This window comes from Curcuma longa, chromosome 18 (assembly GCF_044706935.1).
Source record: "Curcuma longa cultivar G26 ecotype Majalengka, Jawa Barat chromosome 18, ITB_CL_G26_1.1, whole genome shotgun sequence".
Classification (NCBI taxonomy): domain Eukaryota; kingdom Viridiplantae; phylum Streptophyta; class Magnoliopsida; order Zingiberales; family Zingiberaceae; genus Curcuma; species Curcuma longa.
Window position 1 is genome coordinate 5621708 of NC_133878.1, and position 24844 is coordinate 5646551.

Genomic DNA, 24844 nt, shown 5'->3' on the forward strand with positions numbered 1-24844 from the left:
GAGTATAGAAAAAAAATCATGAGAGACAATTGCATCTAGAGGAGCCAACTTAGGAAACAAATAATCACAAAGACTTTGATGAACATGGAGAACTTCTTTATTTACATATTTGATGGGAAATCTGAAATTCTACAACAATAAAACAGACAAAAGGAAACATAAATCATTCAACATAACCATGATTTCCCCCCTTTTTTTGTGTCTTCTTGTGCTCATTTATTTCCCATGAAGAGTATAGTGGAAACTAGTTGAGTAGCTTAGCAACATATTGATCACAACACAATTATAAACAACAAAAATACATTTAGAAAAAAAAAAGTTTTGCTTCCAGATTTCCATGAGACAACATATACCATTGTAAAAAGACATGAAATGCTAATCTATCAGTTCCAAAAACAAAAAGGGGGTACCCATACTCACCTTAAGTACTGATAATTAATCTGTTGAGCATGAACTTGAAGATCCTGTAGCTGGCCCTCTTTGATGAGTTTGAATAGAAATGTTTCACTACTACATTTTCACAAATCCTGTTTGTGTTCTGAAATGGCAGAGGACAGTTTGGCTGAGCATCACCAACAACGTTGAAACTACAAGATGGAAGTAGAAGAGACTAGAGGTACGTTCTAGTGAGATCGAAGCATCTTGACTTTAATCAAGATTTTGGACAGAATCAACTTCCCTTATTTTAAGATAAGGATTAGATTAGGTTCCAAAAGTCCTAAATAGGAAGTCAAAACCCCTTTAAAAAAATGTAAACCCTCAGTCAGTTTATTTATTTAATTGACCAGGTGACCATCAAAATTTTTTATTTCCATCAGCGTAAGAACCTCTAAGATGATGCAAGTAGTAGTTCAAATCTGACATTGGCAACCATCTAAGTCTAGTCTCAGAGGCACACCCTCTTGGCAAGTAAAGTCTAAGTGATGTGAGAGTTTATAATTGACTATACAAGTTACAAAATGACAAATTTAAAATTTCATTACACCAAATAAGAGTTTTGGAAACATAACTTTGAGTTAAGCAAGCTAAGGATGACTATAGATTGGTTGTATTGGATGATCCAGTCAACTAGAGGATGAGTTTAATTGACTAATGTATTGAGTAGACGAGTTAAGATGATCTAATGCAAATAAAATATTTCTATTTGATGAAGAATCTAATGGGTAAGTGACAGGAGCAAAATCAATCAATTAGATAGTCAATTGGATTTTCGACAAGATTGGAAGATGAGTTACCTGATAAAGTCGGTCATATTGGAATTGGAATTAGATTGAATCAACTAAAGTATTTGTTGTTAGGTAAAATAATAGTTTGAGATTAATAAATTATTTTGACTAGTGAAGAGTCAATTAGGTCAAAATAATTTATTAGTCTCATTAGTCTAATTGGATTCGATTGATGCACTTAGGATAAAAATTATAGCGAAAGTATAAATATATTAGATTAATATTGGTATGCGTATTGTGCATATGATAAACCACTTAATAATGATGATAAGTAATTAATAAATTTGTATTTAAATAATTTTTTAATTATTAAAGTTTACCATAATATTTTGGATATGATATGATTTGATCAACCATTAATGGAAAGAATATAAATATTTTATACTATCATCTAGAATAATTATATAATTATTCTCTGTGTGCCTACACAAAGAAACTATTAAGGTTTGGAAAGTAGATTTAATATTGAAAATATGCATAATGTAATCTCAATTTTTTTATATGTTCTATTATTCAATTTATACTAATATATAAATAATTAAAATAAATCCTCTAATGAGAAGTTATAATTATAAAAAATTAATTTATACTAATATCAAATTTATTCATAAATATTCGATTTATTTACATTCTTATATCCAATCTATGTATAACAACTAATTAAGATTGACCCGGAGTTAAGAGATTGTAATTTTAATTATAACTATTCATGTTAAGCATATGAGATAAATTAAGTAAATAGGAAAATTGGGAGAAACACTATTATTAAGATTCAACCAATTAGGATGTTCTCAAATATCATAATTAATTAGTAAATTAATAAGGAAAATTGAACAACTCAAAAATATGCAATATCATAGTTATTAATTTATATTATATAACTAGTACATGATGCTGACTATGTTCTTTCATATATATGAATGGCAATGGATCATATTTTAGTTGAAGTCCATATTTTCGTCCTCATCATTCAACTTTCATCTCCATTTCCATACTCATCATATGGATATTTATCTCCATTCTCACATCCATCAAATATCTTCTATATTAATGATTTTTTTTCATTTTATCGAACTACCATTATTCAACACAAGTATATTAGAATTAACATCATTAAAAAAAACATATATAGCTATGAGAGGAGAATTGAAGGCGAGAAGGTGAACATCAGATTTAATTATCTTTCTTTGATTGGTTGTTGTTGAAATAAAATAAAAAATAATTAATGGATTTATATATATATATAATTTAATTAGGTATTCTAGTTGTATATAAGTAATTTTACTATATCAATTTTCATATCCGATTATCCAATTATATAATCTGGTCCAAAAGTTTTCTCAATTCAAGTCGGGTGGGTATCAAATCATCATCCCTACTTTCATAATAGAGTTCTTCCTAATTGGTTAACTACTTCCCACAAGCAATCTATGGAAGAAGTACAACTCCAAGTTTGAAGTATGCTTTTGAGTTTGATCATTGCCACGTCAACTAGGCAAGTTTAATTATTCATGAAATGATCTCTATCATCTCTTATTCAATCAAATACTAACCCTACCTAATTCTATTAAGTTGCCCCACAAAGAACAATGGAAAATCTAGGTGGAAAAGAAATCTACTTAGTTTCAATAGTTGAACACCTCAACCACCTAACCATGTGTGATCTAACTAATAATTTAGACAAGATCACGTGTGTCGAGTTGGTCCGATTTAATAAAATAATTTTTTTAGCTAATATAAAAAATATGTTTCTTAGAAAGATCTCGGCCGTGTACATTTTTGTGTATCCGTGGGCCACATTATCTAATGGCCAATGGTTGGGACTATAGTGCCGCGGTAGGATTCAATTGTCACCCAAGTACATACGATTTGATCTCTCTACGGTGTATTTGTAAGAATTTTTCTTAAATAGGGAGCACAATCAAAAAATGTTGGGCGTCTGGGTTGGTCATCGCGTGCAATTCCCGATTTACTCTGGTGGTCGATAAAAAATTTCCGTGGGACTGAATCGGTCATCTCAGAGATAGTCAATGGGGTTAATTAGGATTTATTTATTTATTTATTTATTTTAGGATAGAGTTGATTGGATAATAAACAGCGGCCAATTGTGGCACCTGAGAAGTAGGCCCCGGGCCGGGGCCCATGTTGCTGGCGAATAGGAGGCATCTCGCTCTCTCGCGGCTGGTCTATAAGAAAGGCGAGAGAGGCGAGACGTGATGCCTCCACGCCAAACGGGCGGCAGCGAGAAGAAAAGATCGAGCGAGGCGGAGAGAGCGAGGGCGTGGGGGAAGATTCGTGTTCATCGTAGCCCCCTCTTCTCTAGTTCATCTCGTCAAGGTAAGAAATGCTCTCTCTCTCTATCTATCTTCCTCCTGTTTTGGTGTTTGATTTGATCTTGCATGTTTTCGCCGATGAATCTGTTTTTTTTTATTGCGTTTTTCATGCTCGAATCTCGCAATATCGTCTCGATCGCTTTCTCCGGATTGATTCGTGTTGATCATAGCCCCCTCTTCTCTAGTTCATCTCGTCGAGGTAAGAAATGCTCTCTCTATCTTCCTCCTGTTTTAATGTTTGATTTGATCTGCATGTTTTAGCCCATGAATATGTTTTTTTTTCATGCTCGAATCTCGCAATATCGTCTTGATCGCTTTCTCCGCATTGATTCGCGTTCATCATAGTCGTCAAGGTAAGAAATGTTCTCTCTGTCTTCCTCCTGTTTTGGTGTTTGATTTGATCTGCAAGTTTTCGCCCATGAATCTGCTTTTTTTTTTCCTGTTGCGTTTTTCATGCACGAATCTCGCAATATAGTCTCGATCCCTTTCTCCTAATTCATTCACCGCGTGGAGTTTACAGTGTTCTTCTTTCGCCTTGGGATCTTGAAAGATTTAAAGGTTTCCCGGTGTGTTCTTTATCCCAATCCCTATATGCCCTAGATCATGACTTTTTTTTTATTAGTCTCTCTGTTTGTAGATGAATGCTTGTCGTTGTTTTCTTTAGGGCTTTACACAGATCTGCTCCCTTCATTATAGAATACCCCCTGTGAGATATTTTGTTCTGGAGTATCTTGGGACTAGCAATTTTTAATGCCATTCTGATGGTTGCTTGACAGCAATGATATAATTATTCAATTATTGTGAATGTTTGGGCCGTGCATGAGACGAGCATGTCACCGTGATTCGCGGCCATTGCCGTCCGATTCTATTTTTCTATGAGAACCATGTGCAAGGGACTCCTGTAGGATTTCCTATAAAGAAGCCTTTGATAAAGAGCGACGATCTTTGCGTTTTCATCTGGTTTTCTAATCCTTTGTAAGTAATGGATAGATCAAGAATAAAATTACCAATCCGTTGTTTTCATCTGGTTTTCATCTATTTCGCTTGATCAGATCTCATGTGGCAGTAGAAGAGACCACGTGAAAACACTTGCCATTCCTAGTAGCTTGATTAGCAGATGTCTGGCCTTCGTTGCATTCATTTAATGCTCAAATCTTGTGTCTTGGTCCCCTCCTTTGTTTCTCTTCTCCAATTCCTTACCTTTAAGATTTCTTGTTCTTAATCACAGAAGACAGCTTATTTGATTTGTTATGAGTTCCATCTTAATGTGGCTTTCTGCTTTATATATCAAGGTGCAGGCGAGCAGTTAGAGCAGTGCAGCCATGGGCGCAGGTGGACGCATGACAGTCCAAGAGCAGGAGGCCAAAAAGCTCTCTGTTAGCCCCGGCGGCGGCGGCGGCGATAAAGACCTCCACCGCTCACCCACCGAAAAGCCACCCTTCAGCTTCGGTCAGATTAAGAAGGCTATCCCACCTCACTGCTTCCACCGCTCCATCCTCCGGTCCTTCTCTTACGTCGTCCATGACCTGCTCCTCGCCGCCCTTTTCCTCTACTTCGCCCTCGCCGTCATCCCCAACCTTCCGCCTTCCCTCGCCCTCGCTTCCTGGCCGCTCTACTGGGCTCTCCAGGGATGCGTGCTCACTGGCGTGTGGGTCATCGCCCACGAGTGCGGCCACCACGCCTTCTCCGATTACTCCCTTCTGGACGACGCCGTCGGACTCCTCCTCCACTCTGCTCTCCTGGTTCCCTACTTCTCCTGGAAGTACAGCCACCGCCGCCACCACTCCAACACCGGCTCCCTGGAGCGCGACGAAGTCTTCGTCCCCAAGCAAAAGGCGGCGCTCTCCTGGTTCGCCGAGTACCTCAACAACCCTCTCGGCCGCCTCCTCACGCTGGCCGTCACCCTCACCCTCGGCTGGCCGCTCTACCTCGCCTTCAACGTCTCCGGCCGGCCCTACCCCCGCTTCGCCTGCCACTACGACCCCTACGGCCCCATCTACTCGGACCGCGAGCGCGCCCAGATCTTCATCTCCGACGCCGGCCTCGTTGCCGTCTCCTACGGGCTTTCCGCCTCGCCGCCGCCCACGGCTTCTGGTGGCTCGTCCGCGTCTACGGCGTGCCGCTCCTCATCGTCAACGCGTGGCTCGTCACCATCACCTACCTCCAGCACACGCACCCGGCGCTGCCCCACTACGACTCGAGCGAGTGGGACTGGCTCCGCGGCGCGCTCGCCACCGTCGACCGCGACTACGGCGTGCTCAATCGGGTGTTCCACAACATCACCGACACCCACGTCGCCCACCACCTCTTCTCCACCATGCCGCACTACCACGCGATGGAGGCCACCGAGTCCATCAAGCCGCTGCTGGGCGAGTACTATCAGTTCGACGGCACGCCGCTGCTGAAGGCCGTGTGGAGGGAGGCGCGCGAGTGCATCTACGTGGAACCCGACGCCGGCGGCGAGCAGAAGGGCGTCTTCTGGTACCGCAACAAGTTCTAAACTAAAATCAACTCCTCCTCAATTAGCAAAAAATTAAGGCAGATATATAATTAGGAATGAGCGCCGGCCATCGATGGCTCCGTTCGCCAATTAATTTCGCGGTGGTTCTTCTTTGCACCGTCTACCTGTCGAGTCAGTGTCGACGTCTATCTGTGTATCTTAATTAACTTGTCTGTCGTTGTTCCTCGTGTCCTTCTTCCTTATAAAAAAGGTTAGTGATACTCATAATTTTAAGTAATGGACATGACCTTTTACAAATATAAATTTTTATAATGTGGTCTTTATTTTCAGGTTGCACCTCCTAATTTCAAAAACATTCAGTTACATTGTCTTTTCTTCTTTTTATTTTTTCATATGCATAAAAAGGTACCATAGGTCGATGCTTTATTTTAGAAATAATTTTTTAATTAGAAAGATTAAAGAATTATTCTTAGAACTCCTAAAAGTCTCTCGTATAATCTTTTTTTCTAAAAGAATTATTTTGAGTTGTATTGACAATTTTTTTAATTTAAAAATCTAGAAATCTTTTTTTTTGAGATGCCCATGAAGACTTTGATATAAATTTTTTTACCTTTTTGATGAATATTTTTAATTGAAAATGGTTCATTTCAACTGTAAAAGAAGATTTTAAAATACTCTTCTTTTAGATAGAGTTAGTTATTTTTGGATAGAATTAGTTCTAGCTTTAGGTCACCATAATCAACTCGATCGGTAACATCATTCTCACTTAAAAATGATTGATTATTTAAATTTAGCAAGTTAATAACTTTTATTTATTTGGCATACATACTATTTATTTTCATATACTTTTATAATCATCTTTCTTTGGTTACCTGTTTATTTTTTTATTTCAAATCATCTTAGTTATCTTATTTTCTATTTTTCTAATCATTAATATTAAATTCTAAGTTATTTTATTAAAATTATTATGTCGCTTAATTTATAAATCTGATTACTTATGAAACCTCCACATCAGATATGACAAGGAACCTTATCATTTGAGAAGTAGATGTTAGGTGTGAACTTATGGAAGACGAGTTTAAAATCTTCTAATTAATTGAGAATGGAAGATCTAGAATGATTTAAAATTTATATTGCAACTATAATCCACAAGTTGATAAAGGATACGAATCTTGAGCCCACATATCATATATCACCTAGGCCTCATCCATCATGGGGCCATCAATCAATCATCGATGAAGATGACCACTTTCAAAACACCCAAACTCAATCTAGAGCTAGACTTGGTCTGATGAAATCAATGTTGTCTATTATTTGTGTCTTTTTCTCATGGTATCTAAATTTATTTGTTCAAAAAATATCTAGTGAATTTAGATCATTAGTCGCCTGATAACACCGTAATATCGAACATAAGCTTTAAAAATCGATTGAAAAACTCGGACTGATAGTATCAGTTGACTGATGATGGGTATCAATTGATTGATATCGATCATGAATCAAACAGAAGCACATTGATTTGACTGATTAAACAGTAATCGACTGATGATAATGATCAGTCAACTGATGCTAAGATGGATGGAGTCGTTAAACTGACAGGTCATAATAACGTTTGAATTTATAATAGATCAATCAATTGATGAGTAAGATCAGTTGACTGATTGGCAAAAATCAACCTCAACCTAAAGGCTATAAAAGAAAGCTTTCGAGGAGATTTTCGATACCGATTCTTGAGAAATTGGAGATGAAGTGCTGTTGTATTTTCTACCATCAACAGACAATCCAAAGAAATAAAGAAGTATTCAAAGCAAAGTTTTCACTTGTAAAGTGTTTTTCTTTCGATTGTCTTTGTATCTTTACTTTGTTTTTGTATGGTTGTATAAATGAGATTGTAAGAGGTTTCTCTGTCTCCGAAAGTATTTGAGAAGGAGGATTAGTGATGATAGTCGTTAGGATTAGACTTTAGACACAGTCATCTTAAGAGATGATGAACCAAGTAAAATCGATTATGTATTGTATTGTGTTATATTTTTAAATTTCTGTTGCATTCTCAACAATCCATCCAAGCTACTCACCCCAGCCACTCCTCTCTAGTTCAGTATCGGTACTACTAATATATTCTTAAGGAGAGTAAATTCTTGAGACTCTCCTAAATATAATCCTACCCTTTAATTTTGATCCCTCACCTGATTCCTCACCTTATTAAACCCATTGTGAGATTTTAAAAAAAGTTAGCTTTTTTCAAGACAAATAGTGATTTCAAATCCGATAAAACATGGCTCATTTTTTGAAATTTTAAATGTGTTTCAATATCTTGGTGGGTTAGATAAGTGTGTTCAAAATGAAAATTATTTTAGAAAAGAGGTGTATGATTTGGATATTAGTGAAAGTCAGGTGGTATACGGTTCAATAAAATATAGACAAAATAAAGTGAATTTAGAGATCACTGGTTCCAACTAAAGTGCTTTCAAGAACCGTTGTGTTTTCTTTTTCCAAAATAATTAGAGAATTTGTTTGATCGAACAACTTCAAAACTTATTGTTGGATTGTCAACAAATCAATTGGTATATTTCTAACTAATTAATGTTAATTAACTCGTATAAAATTCTAGATACCACTTCTTAGGATTGACTGAGATGGTTGGCTGAATAATTAGAGAGGATGAATAACGAATTCTAACTGTAAATGAGACACTTCTAATTGTAAATGAATTCTTTCTGCTCTTGCCAATAACTTATTAGGGTCACACAAATAAGAATATACAACGGAAATAATAACATACGAAATTAATGCATATCAATTGCTAACCCTAATATCTAACACCACAACCTATGAGTCATTGGTGAGTCAGTCTCAAAAGCCCACTTTCTCTTTCGCAGATAACCTCTAGAGGTTGAAATACCTCTTACAATATGAACTTTAAAACTTTACAATGAGAACTAGAAGAAGACTACCAGAGCACAAGAGAACAAGGCTTGATGAATTATACAATCACTATTTCACCAACTTTCAAATCTCCCATTTGATTCTCCTTTTATAATCTTCAAATACTTTCAGCTTCACTTAATATTCTATTGCTCTATCACCAATCAGTTGATTGATTTCTAGATAGCTTCCTCCTGCAATCTAGCAACGACTATCTAAGTGGATTATATTTCACCATCAATCTACTGCTTTCTACTTTCATGCTATAGCATCAGATGAATATAAGTTATCATTAGTCAGTCGATTGTCCAGTCAATTCAATTATAAACAAAAATATTTTGTAAGCTAGTTGACCACTAGATTGGTTGGAGCCCTGCCAACAATCAACCTAATGATTTAGTCTTTGCCTATGTTGAGATTTAGTCTCTTCAAAGGATACGAGTCTATCAACATTCACATCTCACACATGAATTTATCTTCTACAGCTTGACTTCGCCATTATGGTTATCTCTTACTAGGTCCTCCAATCCTGCTCAGATGTACAAAATCCATAGTTTCCTTTTTATATCTCTTCAAAGGATTCTATATAATTCACATCTCTACACATGTATGAATTTATCTTCCCTCATCCTATGATTCGCCATTATGGTTATCTCTTCTTCTCACATGCACCAAACCCACAGTTTCTTTTTTAAAAGCCCTCTTCTTCACTCTTCCCTATATAATTCATCTTCTTTCCACAACTATCAATGTTGCATTTTGAGTTCCTCATCCTATGATTCCTTGAATGTCTCATACCATCCTCTAATCTCTAATGAACTTCAAGCCACCAAACCAACCAACTTAGCCACTCCAAATCCTGCTCCACTAGCTGCTCCAACAATAACTTTTCAGCAAAAGATGAAATCCGCTACCCCAGCGGCCCCACACGATCGACCCCACGACCATCTGTGAAGAGGTAAATTGAGAAGTTACAGTTGGCCACTACGAGGAAGGTATTACCTTGACTTCGTCGAGATTCAACCCTTGCTCACTTCAGTAAATTTATCCCGCACTAACAAACTCAATCATTCCCCGAAGGCTAAACAACAACAACTCTTCGACAAAAGGTAGAGTCCGCCACCCGAACGGTCTCACACGGTCGGTTCCACGACCATCTGTAAGGAGGTAAATCGAAAAGCTGCAATTGACCACTACGGAGGAGGACATTGTTTTGGCTTCACTAAACAACAACTCAATGGTTCTCATAGTGGTCTCTCAATTGCTCTATCTTGCTTTCACTTAAATATTATTGCTCTTATTGACAAAATCGACATTAGAATACCCTCTTATAAACTTCTTATTGCCAACAGCTACCTTAATTGGTTGATTGCATCAACTGAGTCAACTGAACACATTCTATTGGTTGGTAATTCAGCCTGAGTTAACTAACTAATCAAGTCAACCATCAGTCAATAGAAACCTCCCTCAATCGACTAAAACCATTAGACAGTAAAATGCAAGTTGTTACCACAATCTCTCACAACTCACATGCTAAAAGATCTTACCTCGTGTTCTAGGTATTCAATTGACCTGACTAGAACTTCTCATCTACTAACTCGTGTTGGACTTCTCTGTTAAATTATGATCAATTTTGACCCATTTAATCTTCTTTCATCTATGAACCTTAACCTTGTTCTAGCTATCAAATGTATAGTGGACCTCGACTCATTTGAATTTCATTCATTGTACTTGCAATAGTAATGCCAAGTTTCCCCTCAACCCCAATTGAGCCTCCCGCAGGCCGGTTGGTGTTGCCTCTACAATGAGTTCAAACACAAGTACCTCAAACTCAACCACTTAACCATAAAAACAACAAACAAGGGGAAGAGCTATTGACTCAAACTCAGGAAGTAGAGCAGCATGTCACTGAATTCAAAAGCAATAACATAAGAAGCAACTACTTAAAATCATTGAAACAACGAACAAGAAGAGAGGGCAATTAACCAGTCAATTAATAAAGTAATCATCTGCTTGATGGTGTAGTTGGGCCTTTGAAGAGAAGGTGGATTGGTAATTAACCAGTCAATTAATAAAGTCTGTTAGCACTAGCTAATCCAGGAATGATCTACAATTTCTTTCTAGATATGATGTATATATTCCAATTGTAATGCATACACAGGCCATGAAATGAAGACATACGACCAGATATAAAACATGCCATACAATGATAACTGAAATGGTTAATCTTCATCTAAAACTTCATTTGACTCTTTTAACCGTTGAAACATACATAAAAATGAATTATTTTTCTACTTTCATACGTTTACTTGCAAATTTTTGGCTACGTAAGACCAAAAGCTACAATTAGTTTGCTGCTATTTTATCCATGTAATGTTCTTTCCAGATGATCGATAGACAGACAGTGGATTATAAGAATAATTGAACAAAAGAAAGAATGCAGAAGGTGCCTCAATAATTTAGAACTTCGTTATACTTGAATACACAGTCGTACAGCCTGCCTCCCAAAAACTGAGCTACCTCCGGATGCTTAACCTACCAGAAAAATAATGGAAACTAAACAAGATTTTGGAAAATAAATATAAAATGGAAGAAAATGGTAAACGGTACCATTCCAATCTTGATGGAGTCACATTTTAGCTGAGCGTACAGGTTAGTCTCTATTGCCCTTCCCTAGAAATTGGAAATATATATATGTAATGGATAACATAAACAACAAAATGTGCTTTTAGTCGGTCACAAAGATAGTTTACCATTCCCTCCAATACAACCAAGTCTGCATCACTTGCTAGGTATGCTAGATCCGGTGATATACAGCTAAGGTCAATAACCTGAAATATCTCAATATCAGACAATATAATTGACCTCAGAAGTTTTGTAAATTTAACAATCCGTTAAGGGCAATGTCTTCTGCATCTTACCGGCAAGTCATTTCCAGAATTTGCAATCAGAAGGCCAGATGCATCAACTCCCATTAGCTTTCCATTTTGATCCTTGAGCTGTGAAAAGAACAGATAGAGACATCAGAATCAAGCCATTCTCATATAGCACCTGGGGGAAAACAGAAGTGTGACATCTGTATTTACCTTCGAGACTATCTCAACTAATTCAGGGTAAGTTACATCATTGATAGAGGGCAAGTCATTTGCTGCTAGAACTACCTGGGTAAAGCGAGAGAAAAAAGAAGTGTCAGGAAAATGAGGATTTGAACAGTTTGCTGCAAATACAGTGAAGAAGCATCCAAAACCATGGAGAAAAAATTAACAAAAGATTGTTCATCTTAATAGAAAGCATAACAAATAAAATATTCGCAGCCAAAAAGAGCCAAGAGCTGGGTGGTTTGTCATTGACTGTAGCATTTTGTTAATCTGTGATTATAGAAAGCAAACAATAAGGCCACATACACTCACAAATGCATATAATGTGCTTCATCCATTACTTGCATACCGAATGCTTTACAATACGAGTCTCCATAATTGTATCAGATACTTATGGTTGTTCTTGCTCATTCATTTGTTCTAGTGGCTGACCTCTCTTATTTTAATCCATAATCATTTAGGACAATCTAGCCTCCAAATGCTGCAAAAACTGGTCTCTAGTCTCTCTGATTTCTCAAAATTTGAAATGTGAGCTTGTTACAATGAGGTGGTTTTTGATTTGGTAATTATCTTAATTAGAGAATAGGAAATTTATTCCAAAGTTTGATTGAATCTTTAAGTATATTTAAGTATAGGATTATTTCTTTCTTAGAATATCTTACCTTATTTCTTTGTTTAGGCAGAATTCTTCAAAACAAATCTCAATTTCCCCATGCTAATCATCTTTCAGTTTAATAATATTTCTCTTCATAAGTTATATTCTTTATGTGAGATTGCAGTTCTTGTGTTGCATCAATTGATATCAAAGTTGAATTTCTTATTCAATGTTCAGTACACCGCCTTGCCTTACACAAAACTTCTTAATTTCTCCTTGCATACCCCACCACATCACTTGGGCATTGTTTGCTCGTATTCCACCAAATTGCTACTCTACCTACTTGCCTTCCACCCCCACCTCAATGGGCTCACCGAACTTCCATAATGTCGCTACCAACGAACCCCATAAGCAACTCTATGTGACATGCTACAATCCAAGCGACCAACACCTTTCCTCCCTTCCTCCTCTCCATCAACTCACCTTTCCCTTCCACCTCCCTAGAGGAGGCTCTAGATGCCCACTTACAAGAAGTCTCTTCTACAGGCCTGTTTCTCCTAAACCACCTCTACTTTCCTCTGCAACTCGCCTTCTTTTTCCGTCACACACACTCGTCACCGCCAATTGATTGTCGTCGATTCACTTTCTTCCTCCACGCCCTTTCCAGGACCCAATACCTAGTTCAAGGACTTTTATGACCCTCTATTAATACCTACACTAACTGTAATTAGTACAAGTGAAATGTTGAATTTTCTAGTTCATGATTCTCCGACAAACTGCACATCTGACATCCATCCTTCACCAACCCTTCTGCTCTTGAATCCAAAGAAATCATCAAGAACCCTTGAAGGACTCTAGTACAATGAACCACATGTGTCCTATGTGTGCAGTTCTCTACCCATGTCACTTCCTTTAGTCCCAAGTTTATTGCAACGGTTTTTCCTATTCTTAATCTGATTCTTCCTATTCCTACTCCATTGTATATAACTATTTCACCACCCTCTCCTACAAAGGAAGTAGCACCAGAGACCTACAACATAAGGCCAAGAGCTGATCTTGTTGCAGTCAGTCGAGATTTCACTGATATCCTAGCACCTGATAAGATCCCACATTTTTCCTTCGATCTTAACCTTCCAATTTCCCTAAGAAAAGGTGCCCACAATTGTAGCACCTTATATGTTGTATCTCATCACATTCTAATCCTTCCTTGTCTCTATTATTCTGCTTTTCTTTAACTTGAAAATTTGTTAGGATTTTCAAGACCATTTGAAAGGCATCTAATCCAAGGTGGAGACAAGCTATTACAGATAAAATGTTGGCATTAGATTCTAATACTACATGGGAGGTTGTTTCTCTTCAAGTCTACTATGATAGGCATTTACTAGTAACACTCCCCTTCATTGTTCAATTAACAAATTTAAAGCTTGATTAGTAGCAATAAGGTATGCGCAGGTCCATGACATTAACTATATGTACACAGTCTCCCCATTAGCTAAAATTTCTTCTGTTGGTCTCTTTCTTACCTAAGTTGTTGTCTCTCAGTGGCAGCTACATCAATTAGATATTAAAAATATTTTCCCTCCATGGTATCTAGATGAGGAAGTGTATACAAACTGACATTTTAGATTTGTTGCTTGGAAGGAATCTGGCCTTTTATGTAAACTAAAAAAACTTTTAAGGAATCTGGCCTTTTATGTAAACTAAAAAGAAATTTTGTATGGCCTGAAACAACCCCTAGTGGTGTGATTTACTCGGTCATTCTTCAATTCAGCTCTTCAAATCCGTTGGCTGATGATATCATTCTTACTAGAGATGATCCTGCAAGAATCTCAAGGTTGAAAGCATATATTAATCGCTATATCAAACTACAGATCTAGGTGACCTAAAGTACTTTCTTGACATAAAAATTGTTCATTCAAAGGGAGAACATTTGATAGTATGGCAGAGGGAGTTGTTATTTGATCCAGGGAATTACAGAAGATTCATTAGAAAGTAAAATTACTTTTCAATCATCAGGCTCAGTATCTCATTTCTAGTAAGCGTGATTAGGCAATTCCTTTAGGCCATACATTAGGATTACTAGGAAGAAGTTTTAAGAATGTTGTGATAGACAAAAAAAATCTCTAAAAAAGATCATTGACATTATCAAGACAGATAGATGATCAACATTATGCTATTGTATTTGGTGGCAATATGATATCTTAGAAGAGCAAAAAAACAGATGATTGGGACTCAGGACAGATAGATGATCTACATTATGCTATTGTATTTCGTAGCAATATGATATCTTAGAAGAGCAAAAAGCAGATGACTAGAACTGTGACTAGGACAGGCATAGAGGCAGAATATATCTGCCTTTAGCTACATGTGAGCTTATCTCACTCAACAAACGATGACTAAACAATGCTTTAACAGACCTATAAAATCTTATTGTGACAAACTAATAATTAAGTTGTCATGCACATTGTTTTTGTTAAAGTTAGGAAGTCCTATTCCCATTAGTCTCATATGAATAAGTACGAACGGTCTATATTGATCCCTTTTGGTATAGAAAGTTAGCTAATTAACTAGGTCGACAAGTTGATAGGTTCATATCATACCTTTGTTTTAAAACAAAGAAGCTAGGTTGTAATTCTGAGTAATAATAGATGTGAGGATAGGTTTATATCTCTGAGTCATGATAGATGATAGGTAAGAAGATAATTAAGCTTATATCTCTAGGTCATTATAGTTACTAGTCGTAAAGTTAAGTTGCTCCATGATAATTATCAACACATGAAGAAGTGTAGCCTGGTCTATTATATAAATTGGGCGAAAATTAAAACATGCCCCTTATTTTCAAAAGAACATTCCACACACACACACACAGGTGCTCCATTTGCCCTTGTCTAATGTTGTTATAGTAGACACACACACACACAAAACATGAAGTGTAGCTTGGTCTATTATATAAATTGGGCGAAAATTAAAACATGCCCCTTATTTTCAAAAGAACATTCCACACACACACACACACAGGTGCTCCATTTGCCCTTGTCTAATGTTGTTATAGTATATTTGGTCAAAGATGCTCTAGCTACTCCAACTGGAGTAGATTTGACCAAAGTTGATCCAAACAATTTTGGTCAACTACTTTATGTTGTAGCAGAAATACTCCAATAGTAATTGACCATTTTTTAGTAAGTTGGATCAAGTTTTGGCTAAATTGGAGCAGTTTTAACCAATATTTGAGCAACTTTGACCAATGTTAAAGCAGTTTTGACTATACTTAGTAATTTTGAGCATATTGGAGTAGCTTTCGCCAAAGCTGCTACCAGCGTTGGAATAAGGTATTCTTGGAATATGGGAAGCCCTTCTGATAATTTTCAAAATGAAGCACCCTTTTGATTTTTTTTTTTTTTTTTGCCATATAAATTGGTCTCTTTCCTAACAAACTAACAATCAAGTTGTCTGCACATTGCTTTTGTTAAAGTTAGGATATTTTGTTCCCATTAGTTTCATATGAATATGTAAGATGGTCTATTGATCCTTTTTGAATAGTTTGATCTTTTAGGATAAAAAGTTAGTTAATTAACCGGGTTGATAGGTTCATATCGTACCTTTATTTAAAAACAAAGAACCTAGGTTGTACTTCTGAGTTATAATAGATGTGAAGATAGGCTTAAATCTGAGTCTTGATAGGTGTGAGGATAGTTAGGCTTATACCTCTAGGTCATTGTAGTAACTAGTTGTGTTGAAGTTAAGTTGCTCCATGCTAATTATCCACACGTGAAGAAGTGCAGACTGATCTATTATATAAACTGGTCTTTTTCCTAAAAACCCAAGCTTTTAAATAAATAGTTAGTCAATGAAGTTTAAGAAGTATTACATGAAAGGCAAAAGATATAGAGAGTATCATTTCATTGGAGAGATGACACAATCCACATGGAGATTCACTTTATTTATTAGTTTTAATGATCAATTAGCAAATTTGCTAACCAAATCATCAAAGACTCCTGAAAATGAATACATTTGTAGCAAAAGAAAGTTTCATATCTTTAAAGACAACTTAAGGGAGAGCATCAAGGACCAAAGTGTAAATAACTAGGGATATATATGTTAGTGAATATACAAACAAAAGGTTTTTTAAACATCAATAAGACAACGAACTAGCTTTATATTAAAGTGTCGTTCCAAGTGACTCTAGAAAAAATACACTAGACTCATTCAACTTGTCGAAGTTTAATTGTCATTAACATAGAAGAATGGCATAGGCGAGAAGTCCGCATTGGCTAGAGTTTCATGCATCGGACTGTCCTTTTTAGAGAAGAATGACAGATGCTTTCAAGAATTAAACTATTCTATCTTTAATGTATAATAATAATAATAGATTAATCTATTAGCTAAGTTGATATTTTTAATGATTATTCCTTTTTCTCTTGGAAGTGAAAGCCTAGACATTGAATTTTCTTAATTTAGTATTTTGATTATTTTATAAGCATGGAATAAGTTTATGACTCATATAAGTTTAATGAAGTCAACATTTATGTTATTCCTTTTATCTTAGGAGTTATAAAGACATAATGATAAGGATCAACTTAAGGAACCCTCCCCTCCTTTGACTCTAGTAGTGAGATTATTGATTCTGACAAACAACCTTTTGTTGTTGTCACACCAAACCTATGCAAACCTAGATTATGTGCTAGGTTACCTCAGCACAAGATTGGAACCAAATAGTGTATTAGCACTTCAAGTCATTGTTGCATCTATAAGTATAGCCGTCAATTTGGGTTGGATCAGTTGGGTTGGCCCGCCCCGCCAAACAATTTAGGCGGATGGGTTGAAATTATCAATCCATTTTTAGGTGGGTTCAGATGGGTCGGTTTGCTTAGGCCTGCGACCCGTGTGGGTTGACTCGTGGCGGGCTTGAGTTGACCCACGAGTTGAGAAAACTTATTTTTTTCTTCAAAATTTAAAATTAAAGTAGAAAACTCAATGTACTAGTGGGCTTGACCCGTCTAAACCGCAATTCAAGGTTAAAAATTTCTAACTAATTTAAACTGTAATCCAAACTTAAAATTTTAATATTTTCTTTATTTTTTTATTTTTTTGCAGGCCTGTGGGTTGACCCGCCTAACCTGCAACCCGCCTTGGGTTAGGTTGGAGATTCTCCACCCCACCAAGTTGGTGGACTGGCCCACCCCGCCCCATCATATGATGGATTTCTGATGGGTTGGCCCGCCCCGCCATGAGTTGACCCGTTTGACAACTCTATCTATAAGCAGGCTAAGGTGCTTTTAATGACAAGCTAATTAACAAAGATATTGGTATATTTTGATTACTAAGGTATCCTTGCATTGGATTAACCAGCAGATCTTTACTAAATGGAATGAGAAAAGAAACATTGTTTAATTCAGCTCATAAGAGAATAACTGTAAATTAACAGATTATATTACCGTTGTACCATGACGAAGTAACTCTCTTGCAAATGGTAATATACCCAATATAACATCAGCACCAGAATTATCAACAAAAATAACAGCCTGCGATAAGCAAAGATAGTTTCAATTAGATGTACAAGTCTTTAATACCATGGCTGCTCTTAGGAAACAGGTAGTAAGAAACTCTAAAGTCATTTGGATCACTCCATGAAATTGTAATAAGTGCAAGACATGAAGTAGATATTTGTTTTGGTTCAATTGAAATTCAGGTTTTTAAGTGGGGCATTCCTTTCTCCGTCCGTGCATTTTGCCCAATCGCTTTCACAATTTGCACGTCGTGCTCGAAACCATTCGAGTTTGGTCTGACAAAACGTTCAACGACCTATTGTAAGATTCAATTTTGGAACACAAAAAATGAGGAAATCAGGCGTGTGTCATGCTCGTGCATACACATGCGCGTGAAACCTCACCTCACTGTTCTGGGTTTCCATGTCACAGTCAAATAAGAGCTCAAGATCAGAAATTTCTGTACACCATGTTTGTTATCATGATTTTGACATGTAAGCAAAAAAACACATCAAGGAACTTGGACATAGCAGATGTTACGCAGGCAAAAGGGTCAATCTTGCTTACTCCTAAGCCTACGTGTCATAAAGAAACAGAAGGAGACTCATGCTAAAAGGAGTAAGCTAACCTTCTTCCAAGACTTCTTAGTACATTTTGTTTTGAATTCATCCAAGTCATCAATTACCCAAGGTCGAGGAACAAGGTTCTGACAACTTGCCAAAAAGGACATGCCATCTTTTGCAAATACCTCTGCTAGCTTCGAGAATGAAAAGAAAAGAAATTGTCAAAATAAATTAATGCAACAACAAAATGTTTTATTTTGGAAAAAAAAAAATCAATAATATAATGAAAATTTAGTTTTAAGATATTTTACATCCAAGCATCATCACCATCATCATCAAACCTTGTTTATTCCAATTATTTGGGATTGGTTAATGAATTTGATCCCTGAGAGATATGAATTAGAAAGAAAAAAAGTCTTACATTAATAATATTTGCATTACTTAAATCATTTATTCACATATTTTCTTTCTCCTTACCTTTTACTCTGATAGATTTAATACACCTAACTATAAAATCATTTGTATCTTTCAACTTGTTCCTCCTGTCTCATCCTATTTTCTCTCATTTTATCATTTATGAGTTAAACCTAATTGCTCTCAAATATTAGTAATTTTTTATTTAATACTTTCTGGTAACTCCCTAAATCAATATTAACCTTCTCATATTTTTTATATTAACTTTTTTTTACATATTACTCCCTAACAACTCAATACTTCAACCCATTCTTATATGATTGTCTTATAAAATTTCTTATTAGCCTATAAGGGGCAGGCACAAAAACCCCACAAGTTCCCAAAAGCTCCTCTATATTTGAACCACTAATTTTCTATTCTATCAATTATGTCTTTATCAATATCTCCTTTTTTTTTTAATAATAGAAGTAAGAAATTTAAAACTCTTACAAGGATTTTGAACTCATCCATCTTAAGTATTCCATTGATTATTTTTGTATTATTGTATATTTCATATATTCAATTTTTATTTTACTTATCTTAGAGCCTTTATCTCTTTACTTCTAAAATTTTCCCCCAGAATTCAAGTTTCATATTCAATCTTAATTACACTCTCATCAATGAACACAATATTGTATGCAAATAACATGCACCCCAGGAGGTTTATTTTAACTTAATCTCATCGATTAACACAATATTGTGCAACTACTTGAATATTAATAAATTCAGTCAATTGGATCAAGTTTTTTGAATCGAATGGGCATGTTCCAATAGCACATTTGTCAATATGATTGTATCAGCAAAGTTAGTAAACTAGATTTGCAGCGTCAACACAGTAACAAGTTTTTCATACTTTATTATTTAATTACATTATAAATAATCATCTTGACCTCATTTAAAAGTTATTCTTTATCCTATGATGCTTAACATGCCTATCTACATGTTTTTCCATAGTTTGGTTGAATTTTATTTTTTTTATGACATGAATGGGAAAATATACAAATAATTCTATGATCATAAATGCAAGAATATCTGAGATGATCAAATGCTCAATGCTTAGTTTTATCACTGTGCTTATTTTCAAATTATTGTGATCATTTTCGTAAGATTTTATCTATATGTTTGGTAATATTTGATATATGATAAAGGGAAGAATAGGGAGAAATTACATTTTTAAGTTAAAAACTTCCCATAGTCTAAAAGCAAAGTCATTAGATTCAAAGGTAGCTCTACTCAAGCCACAAGTTCCACGAAAGGATGAAGGGAGCTTTGCATTTTAATTTCCTAGTGCACTTTTAAGGTTATTATCATTTGTAACTTAAATGGATTGTCGGGATTGTTGAGAAAATGGTTCCTCCCTTATGGTTAGATTTAGCTATGGTGTTTTGATGGTTTGACAATACAATTTAATTTAGGTGTGTATTTGATATTGTGTGTCAATGATATCTATTGAACAATTGAGGTGATCAAGCTTGGAGGATGAACATCATGGATCAAATGTGAAGGCACGAGGAGCTTCAGACTCATGGATATCATCAAGCTTGAAGAAAGAACCAAAAATACGTAAAACTTTGTGTTAGATTATGTGTAATATCAAGTTTGTTTTCAATATAGACTGTTTAGATTTGTAATTGTCTAGGTAAAGGTTAGACAATTTAGGTCTTGATTTTTGTTGAAGCCTTTCAAGTCATGTGTGTTGACAAACTCAAGCCTCGGACCTAAAGTCAACTTACTATGGACTATAACTTGAGTAAGATAGTGTTAATCCATTGAGATATAGTTTCTAGTCAACTAGAGTAGGTCAATTGACTAGAGGTTGGTAGTCAAATTGATGCAGGGTATAAGCAAATAGAATGTTTCTATTTGAGCAAGTCACATGAAAGGGTCTCTAGTTGATAAGAAAGATGATCTGTCCACAAGAATGTAACGTTATACTAGTGTTGGTATTGTTATTTTTGTTTTAGGCTTTTGTGTGTATTTATATTTGCTTCGGTTATCACGATTATTAACTTATCACACACGCATTGAGCTAACAATTTCATTTAAGTGTGTTAGCAAAGAAACTTTTTATCGCTGTCTATTCAGACCCCTAGTCAGGCCATTTGATCCTATACTTGATAGTTTTGTAATTAGAAATATGTTATATAAAACTCTCATTTCTTATAAATAAGCAATAAACCCTTTTCCTCCATTTCGTTGGCACCTTCTTAATTCATAAAATTTTATTCAATAACCTAGTAACTAAAATACACCATAAACTTCTACACTCTTCTGAACATCAGTAGGAATATTACTCCGACCTATACTTTCCTACCTTTTTCTTTAAAGCTTCTTTACCCTTACTATACCTAAACAACAAATATATGATTACCAAATCTATCATAAGTTTCAGTCTCAACCAAGAATCTTTTGATTTTCATCTTTCCTTATTAAATAGTTTATTAAACAAATATTCCATCTTTCCTATTATCATGACCAAGAGCCTTTTAATTTTCATCTTTTATGCATTTAACATCTAAATATTTAAATTTTTTCTAGTTTTTACAATTTAACAAATATCTTTCTCCCTATTCTTAGTTCTTACATTATAATAGAACTAATTCTATGTTTACGTAATTTTTCCCATCAAGTTTAGCTACTTTATAGTTATTCAGATTATCTTCCTTTATGCACTTTTGTCAATCTTTAAAATTGTAAGAATAAAAAGAAAATAGTTTGTGTATCTGCATTGAAATCTTGACTTAAAGATGCATGAGAAAACATTGGTTTACATGCCAATCTAACCAGTATTTATTCTATTTTTCCTAGTCATGTAATGATTGTGCATAATGAATGATACCTGAGCGGAACCCAGGTCAAAAATGTTCCCTGCCAATATACCCCTAACCAAATTTTCCACACGTTGACTATCATCTTCAATAGCATCATTAAGTTGAACAACACCCTCAAAAAGTGAAATAGCTTTAGCATTCTCCTCATCCTAGTAAATTACAGTGTGTCATTGTCAGAGTTAGAACCAAAGAGACAATATCATTTCAGAGAACTTTTAGGAGTACCACTTACCTTAACCTTCTTAAAGATATCTCTAAATCCCAATTCTCTAAGCACCTGTTCACGAAGCCTACAAAGAAGCTAAAATCATCCTCAAACTATCAGACCTTCCCTGAGATTTGGACTAATCATCCTAACTGAATCATGAATAAGAGAGGAAATACTGCAAACATAAGCTTACAATGCAATCCGGTGGCCCACCATGGCTTTCAGGATTTTTCTTCATGTCCTCGAGCATAGCCGTATATCTTCATGAACAAAGAAAAATAAAAGAGGCAACTAGATAAAATGTGCTAACAAATAAATTGTATTCTTCCATCATTGGTGAACATCTTAATTATTTAGGCAAACACTACAAACCATTGTTAAAGGGTACAGTATTTTGGGAAAAAAAACCTTAAAGTTGGAACCTGATATCAACTAAAATTTTCTAGCATCATGTGACAAAAACAAAATCTCAATGATTAAAAAACTAAAGCAATCCTAATCAAGAAAAGACTAGCTCTTGATGCCCACCCTGTGACAGACATCAACTACTATAATACAAAATTCAAACACAAAATGAATTTAAAGGAATATCATGAATAACTTCCCATTGACAAATGATGATATGAAAAATAGCACAAAAGGAACTTCAATGATGGAATATTTCAAAAGTAATTATTTTACACATAAAACATGGTATTTGAATTAAATAGAAGTGAAAATGAGTATGGTAGTTCTACATAGTTACTGACGTAGAAGGATCACCTAGATATCCCCAAGCTACTACTCAAGAAATATTCATAACAAACACCAATTCAGGTGAACCCTCATCAATAATCTTCTTCAAGTATGCTCTTTTTTCCAGTATGATAAAATCTTGCTGATATCAACCAAATACATCTTAGGAATGATACAATCAAGTGGGTATGGAATACATCATGCAAAATATTGGACCAGTTCTCTTTTCCATACAATAACTGATTGAAGGGTAAGAATGAGTAGACTGGTACTATAACACAAGTTTATCTCATGAAGATTCAAGTGGCCTGAGCATCCAATAAACTACTACAAATTGGCTGAGAATCTCACTTGGAAAGATAATACCAATGCAAACTATACAACATTATCAGCAAGATATAATAAAAAGCATATTCCTAAAGTAAAATTAGTTAAGGCACATAGGAAGATGTCTCCCCTAAGGACTCTACCTCTCAGCAAACTTTTCAGCTTTAATTGCAGCATCAACAACTGTAGGGTCATTTTCTGCTCGATGCCTGCATTATAACAGAGAGGAACAGTAGGAACTGGTATAAATTGGAGATGTAGATGCAATAAAACACAACGATAAACTTACTAAAATCCAGAAAAGGTGCAAATCAAAATGTTCCCTACCAAGACAAGTAGAAACTATGAAGATGTAAATATTACCAAATTAACCAATTCAAATCAAACCATATGTGAATGTTTCTATTTGATTATCAAGTAAAAAAAAACAAAACAAAACACTAGTTATATCTGCAAATGGTGCCAAAAAACAGTTCGATATCAGACTGTCATATATCTGCAAATGGTGGTTCTGGAAACAGGGAATATAAGAAAAGGCAAGCGCTTATGAGAATAAAATTTTAACTACGATATTCATGGCACGAAAAACAAATTACCAACTTCCGATCAATCGCTTTGATTTGTTCTATACATACAAAAAAAATTGAAGTGGAAAAGAAAACAGCAATCTTCATTATCATGATAAAATGGATCGAAAACATGCAAAGAGTTTATGAGAACCTGAAGGAGGGAACAGAGTTCAAGAAAACATCGATCCACTGGATCTCGACCGGCGTGGCCTTGCGGGGGTTGTCAGACGGGAAGCGGTAGGGGATCGTGCAAACCCTGTAATTGGACTCGATAGGGGTTTGGAGGAGCGGAAACGGCACCGTCGGCGAGGAGCTCTCCATCCCCTTCTCTGGGCTGCGACAGCGACTAGGGTTTCACCCTGCGCTTCTGCTTGGCGGAGCGGAGAATCGAAGTGCAACGAAGAAGAGGAAGAAGAAGAGAAGTTGGACACGAACCGGGCTAAAACGTAAACGATCTTCTAATTGTTTTTTTTTCACGAAAATCCAGAAAATGGCCAATTTTCTTTAAATGCGGAGATTTTAGTGGAGAAATTTCATGGATAAAATTTGAAACGGCGTTGGGTTTTTAATTATGTAAAAGAGTATTTTTTTTAAAAAATAAAAAAAGTTATCATTAAAATAGTGGTTTATGTTGTCTATGATATTTATCCTTCGGAAGTAGGGATGGCAACGGGTTCGGGGGTTGACGGGGAAGTCTTCTCCATCCCCATCCCTGAAACCCAAACCCATATATCATCCCCGTCCCCATCCCCGTCGGGTATCATAATTTAAATACCATCCCCGTCCCCGTCGGGTTTCGGGTATCCAGCGGGTTTCGGGGATCCCCACGGGTTTCGGGGGTGGTTTTCTCCGCGGGTATTTCCATGGGTATCCCCATACCCATCCCCATCCCCGTCCTGACATATTTAAAAAGTATTTTTTAAAATTTATTACCTTTTTATTAATTAAAAAAGGAAGTATTATTTGTTTTAGAAATAATGAAACTATAGTATTCAAACAAGTCATTATCAATATGACTTATTTTTTTCATTTGATAA

At 35.7% G+C, this 24844-nt stretch overlaps 2 protein-coding genes across 2 annotated transcripts; one reads left to right on the forward strand and one right to left on the reverse strand.

Annotated features, from left to right (window-relative positions):
- The first annotated feature begins 551 nt into the window (after nucleotides 1–551).
- Nucleotides 552–6172, forward strand: LOC141812224 (fatty acid desaturase DES2-like). The gene is given in 3 exon segments (XM_074700270.1): nucleotides 552–616; nucleotides 4852–5623; nucleotides 5626–6172. Coding segments are annotated over 2 exon segments (1176 nt in total). The 5' UTR covers nucleotides 552–616; nucleotides 4852–4881; the 3' UTR covers nucleotides 6060–6172.
- A 4942-nt stretch (nucleotides 6173–11114) lies between these two features.
- Nucleotides 11115–24284, reverse strand: LOC141812204 (damage-control phosphatase At2g17340-like). The gene is made up of 12 exons (XM_074700244.1): nucleotides 23959–24284; nucleotides 23382–23447; nucleotides 22370–22436; nucleotides 22201–22269; nucleotides 21977–22117; nucleotides 18750–18878; nucleotides 18071–18157; nucleotides 12029–12103; nucleotides 11864–11941; nucleotides 11696–11773; nucleotides 11553–11615; nucleotides 11115–11477 (listed from the first exon to the last, which is right to left on the reverse strand). Exons 1-12 carry the CDS (start codon nucleotides 24126–24128, stop codon nucleotides 11394–11396), a joined length of 1107 nt encoding a protein of 368 aa, XP_074556345.1. The 5' UTR covers nucleotides 24129–24284; the 3' UTR covers nucleotides 11115–11393.
- Between the last annotated feature and the right edge of the window lie 560 nt (nucleotides 24285–24844).

Excerpts from the sequence above, each read along its gene's own strand:
- LOC141812204 (XM_074700244.1), bottom strand. The coding sequence starts at position 24,128 with ATGGAGAGCTCCTCGCCGACGGTGCCGTTTCCGCTCCTCCAAACCCCT. Across the intron at positions 23,448-23,958 it reads AACTCTGTTCCCTCCTTCAG|GCATCGAGCAGAAAATGACC; the intron begins GTTCTCATAAAC and ends GTTATAATGCAG. Across the intron at positions 11,942-12,028 it reads TAGTTGAGATAGTCTCGAAG|CTCAAGGATCAAAATGGAAA; the intron begins GTAAATACAGAT and ends TTCTTTTCACAG.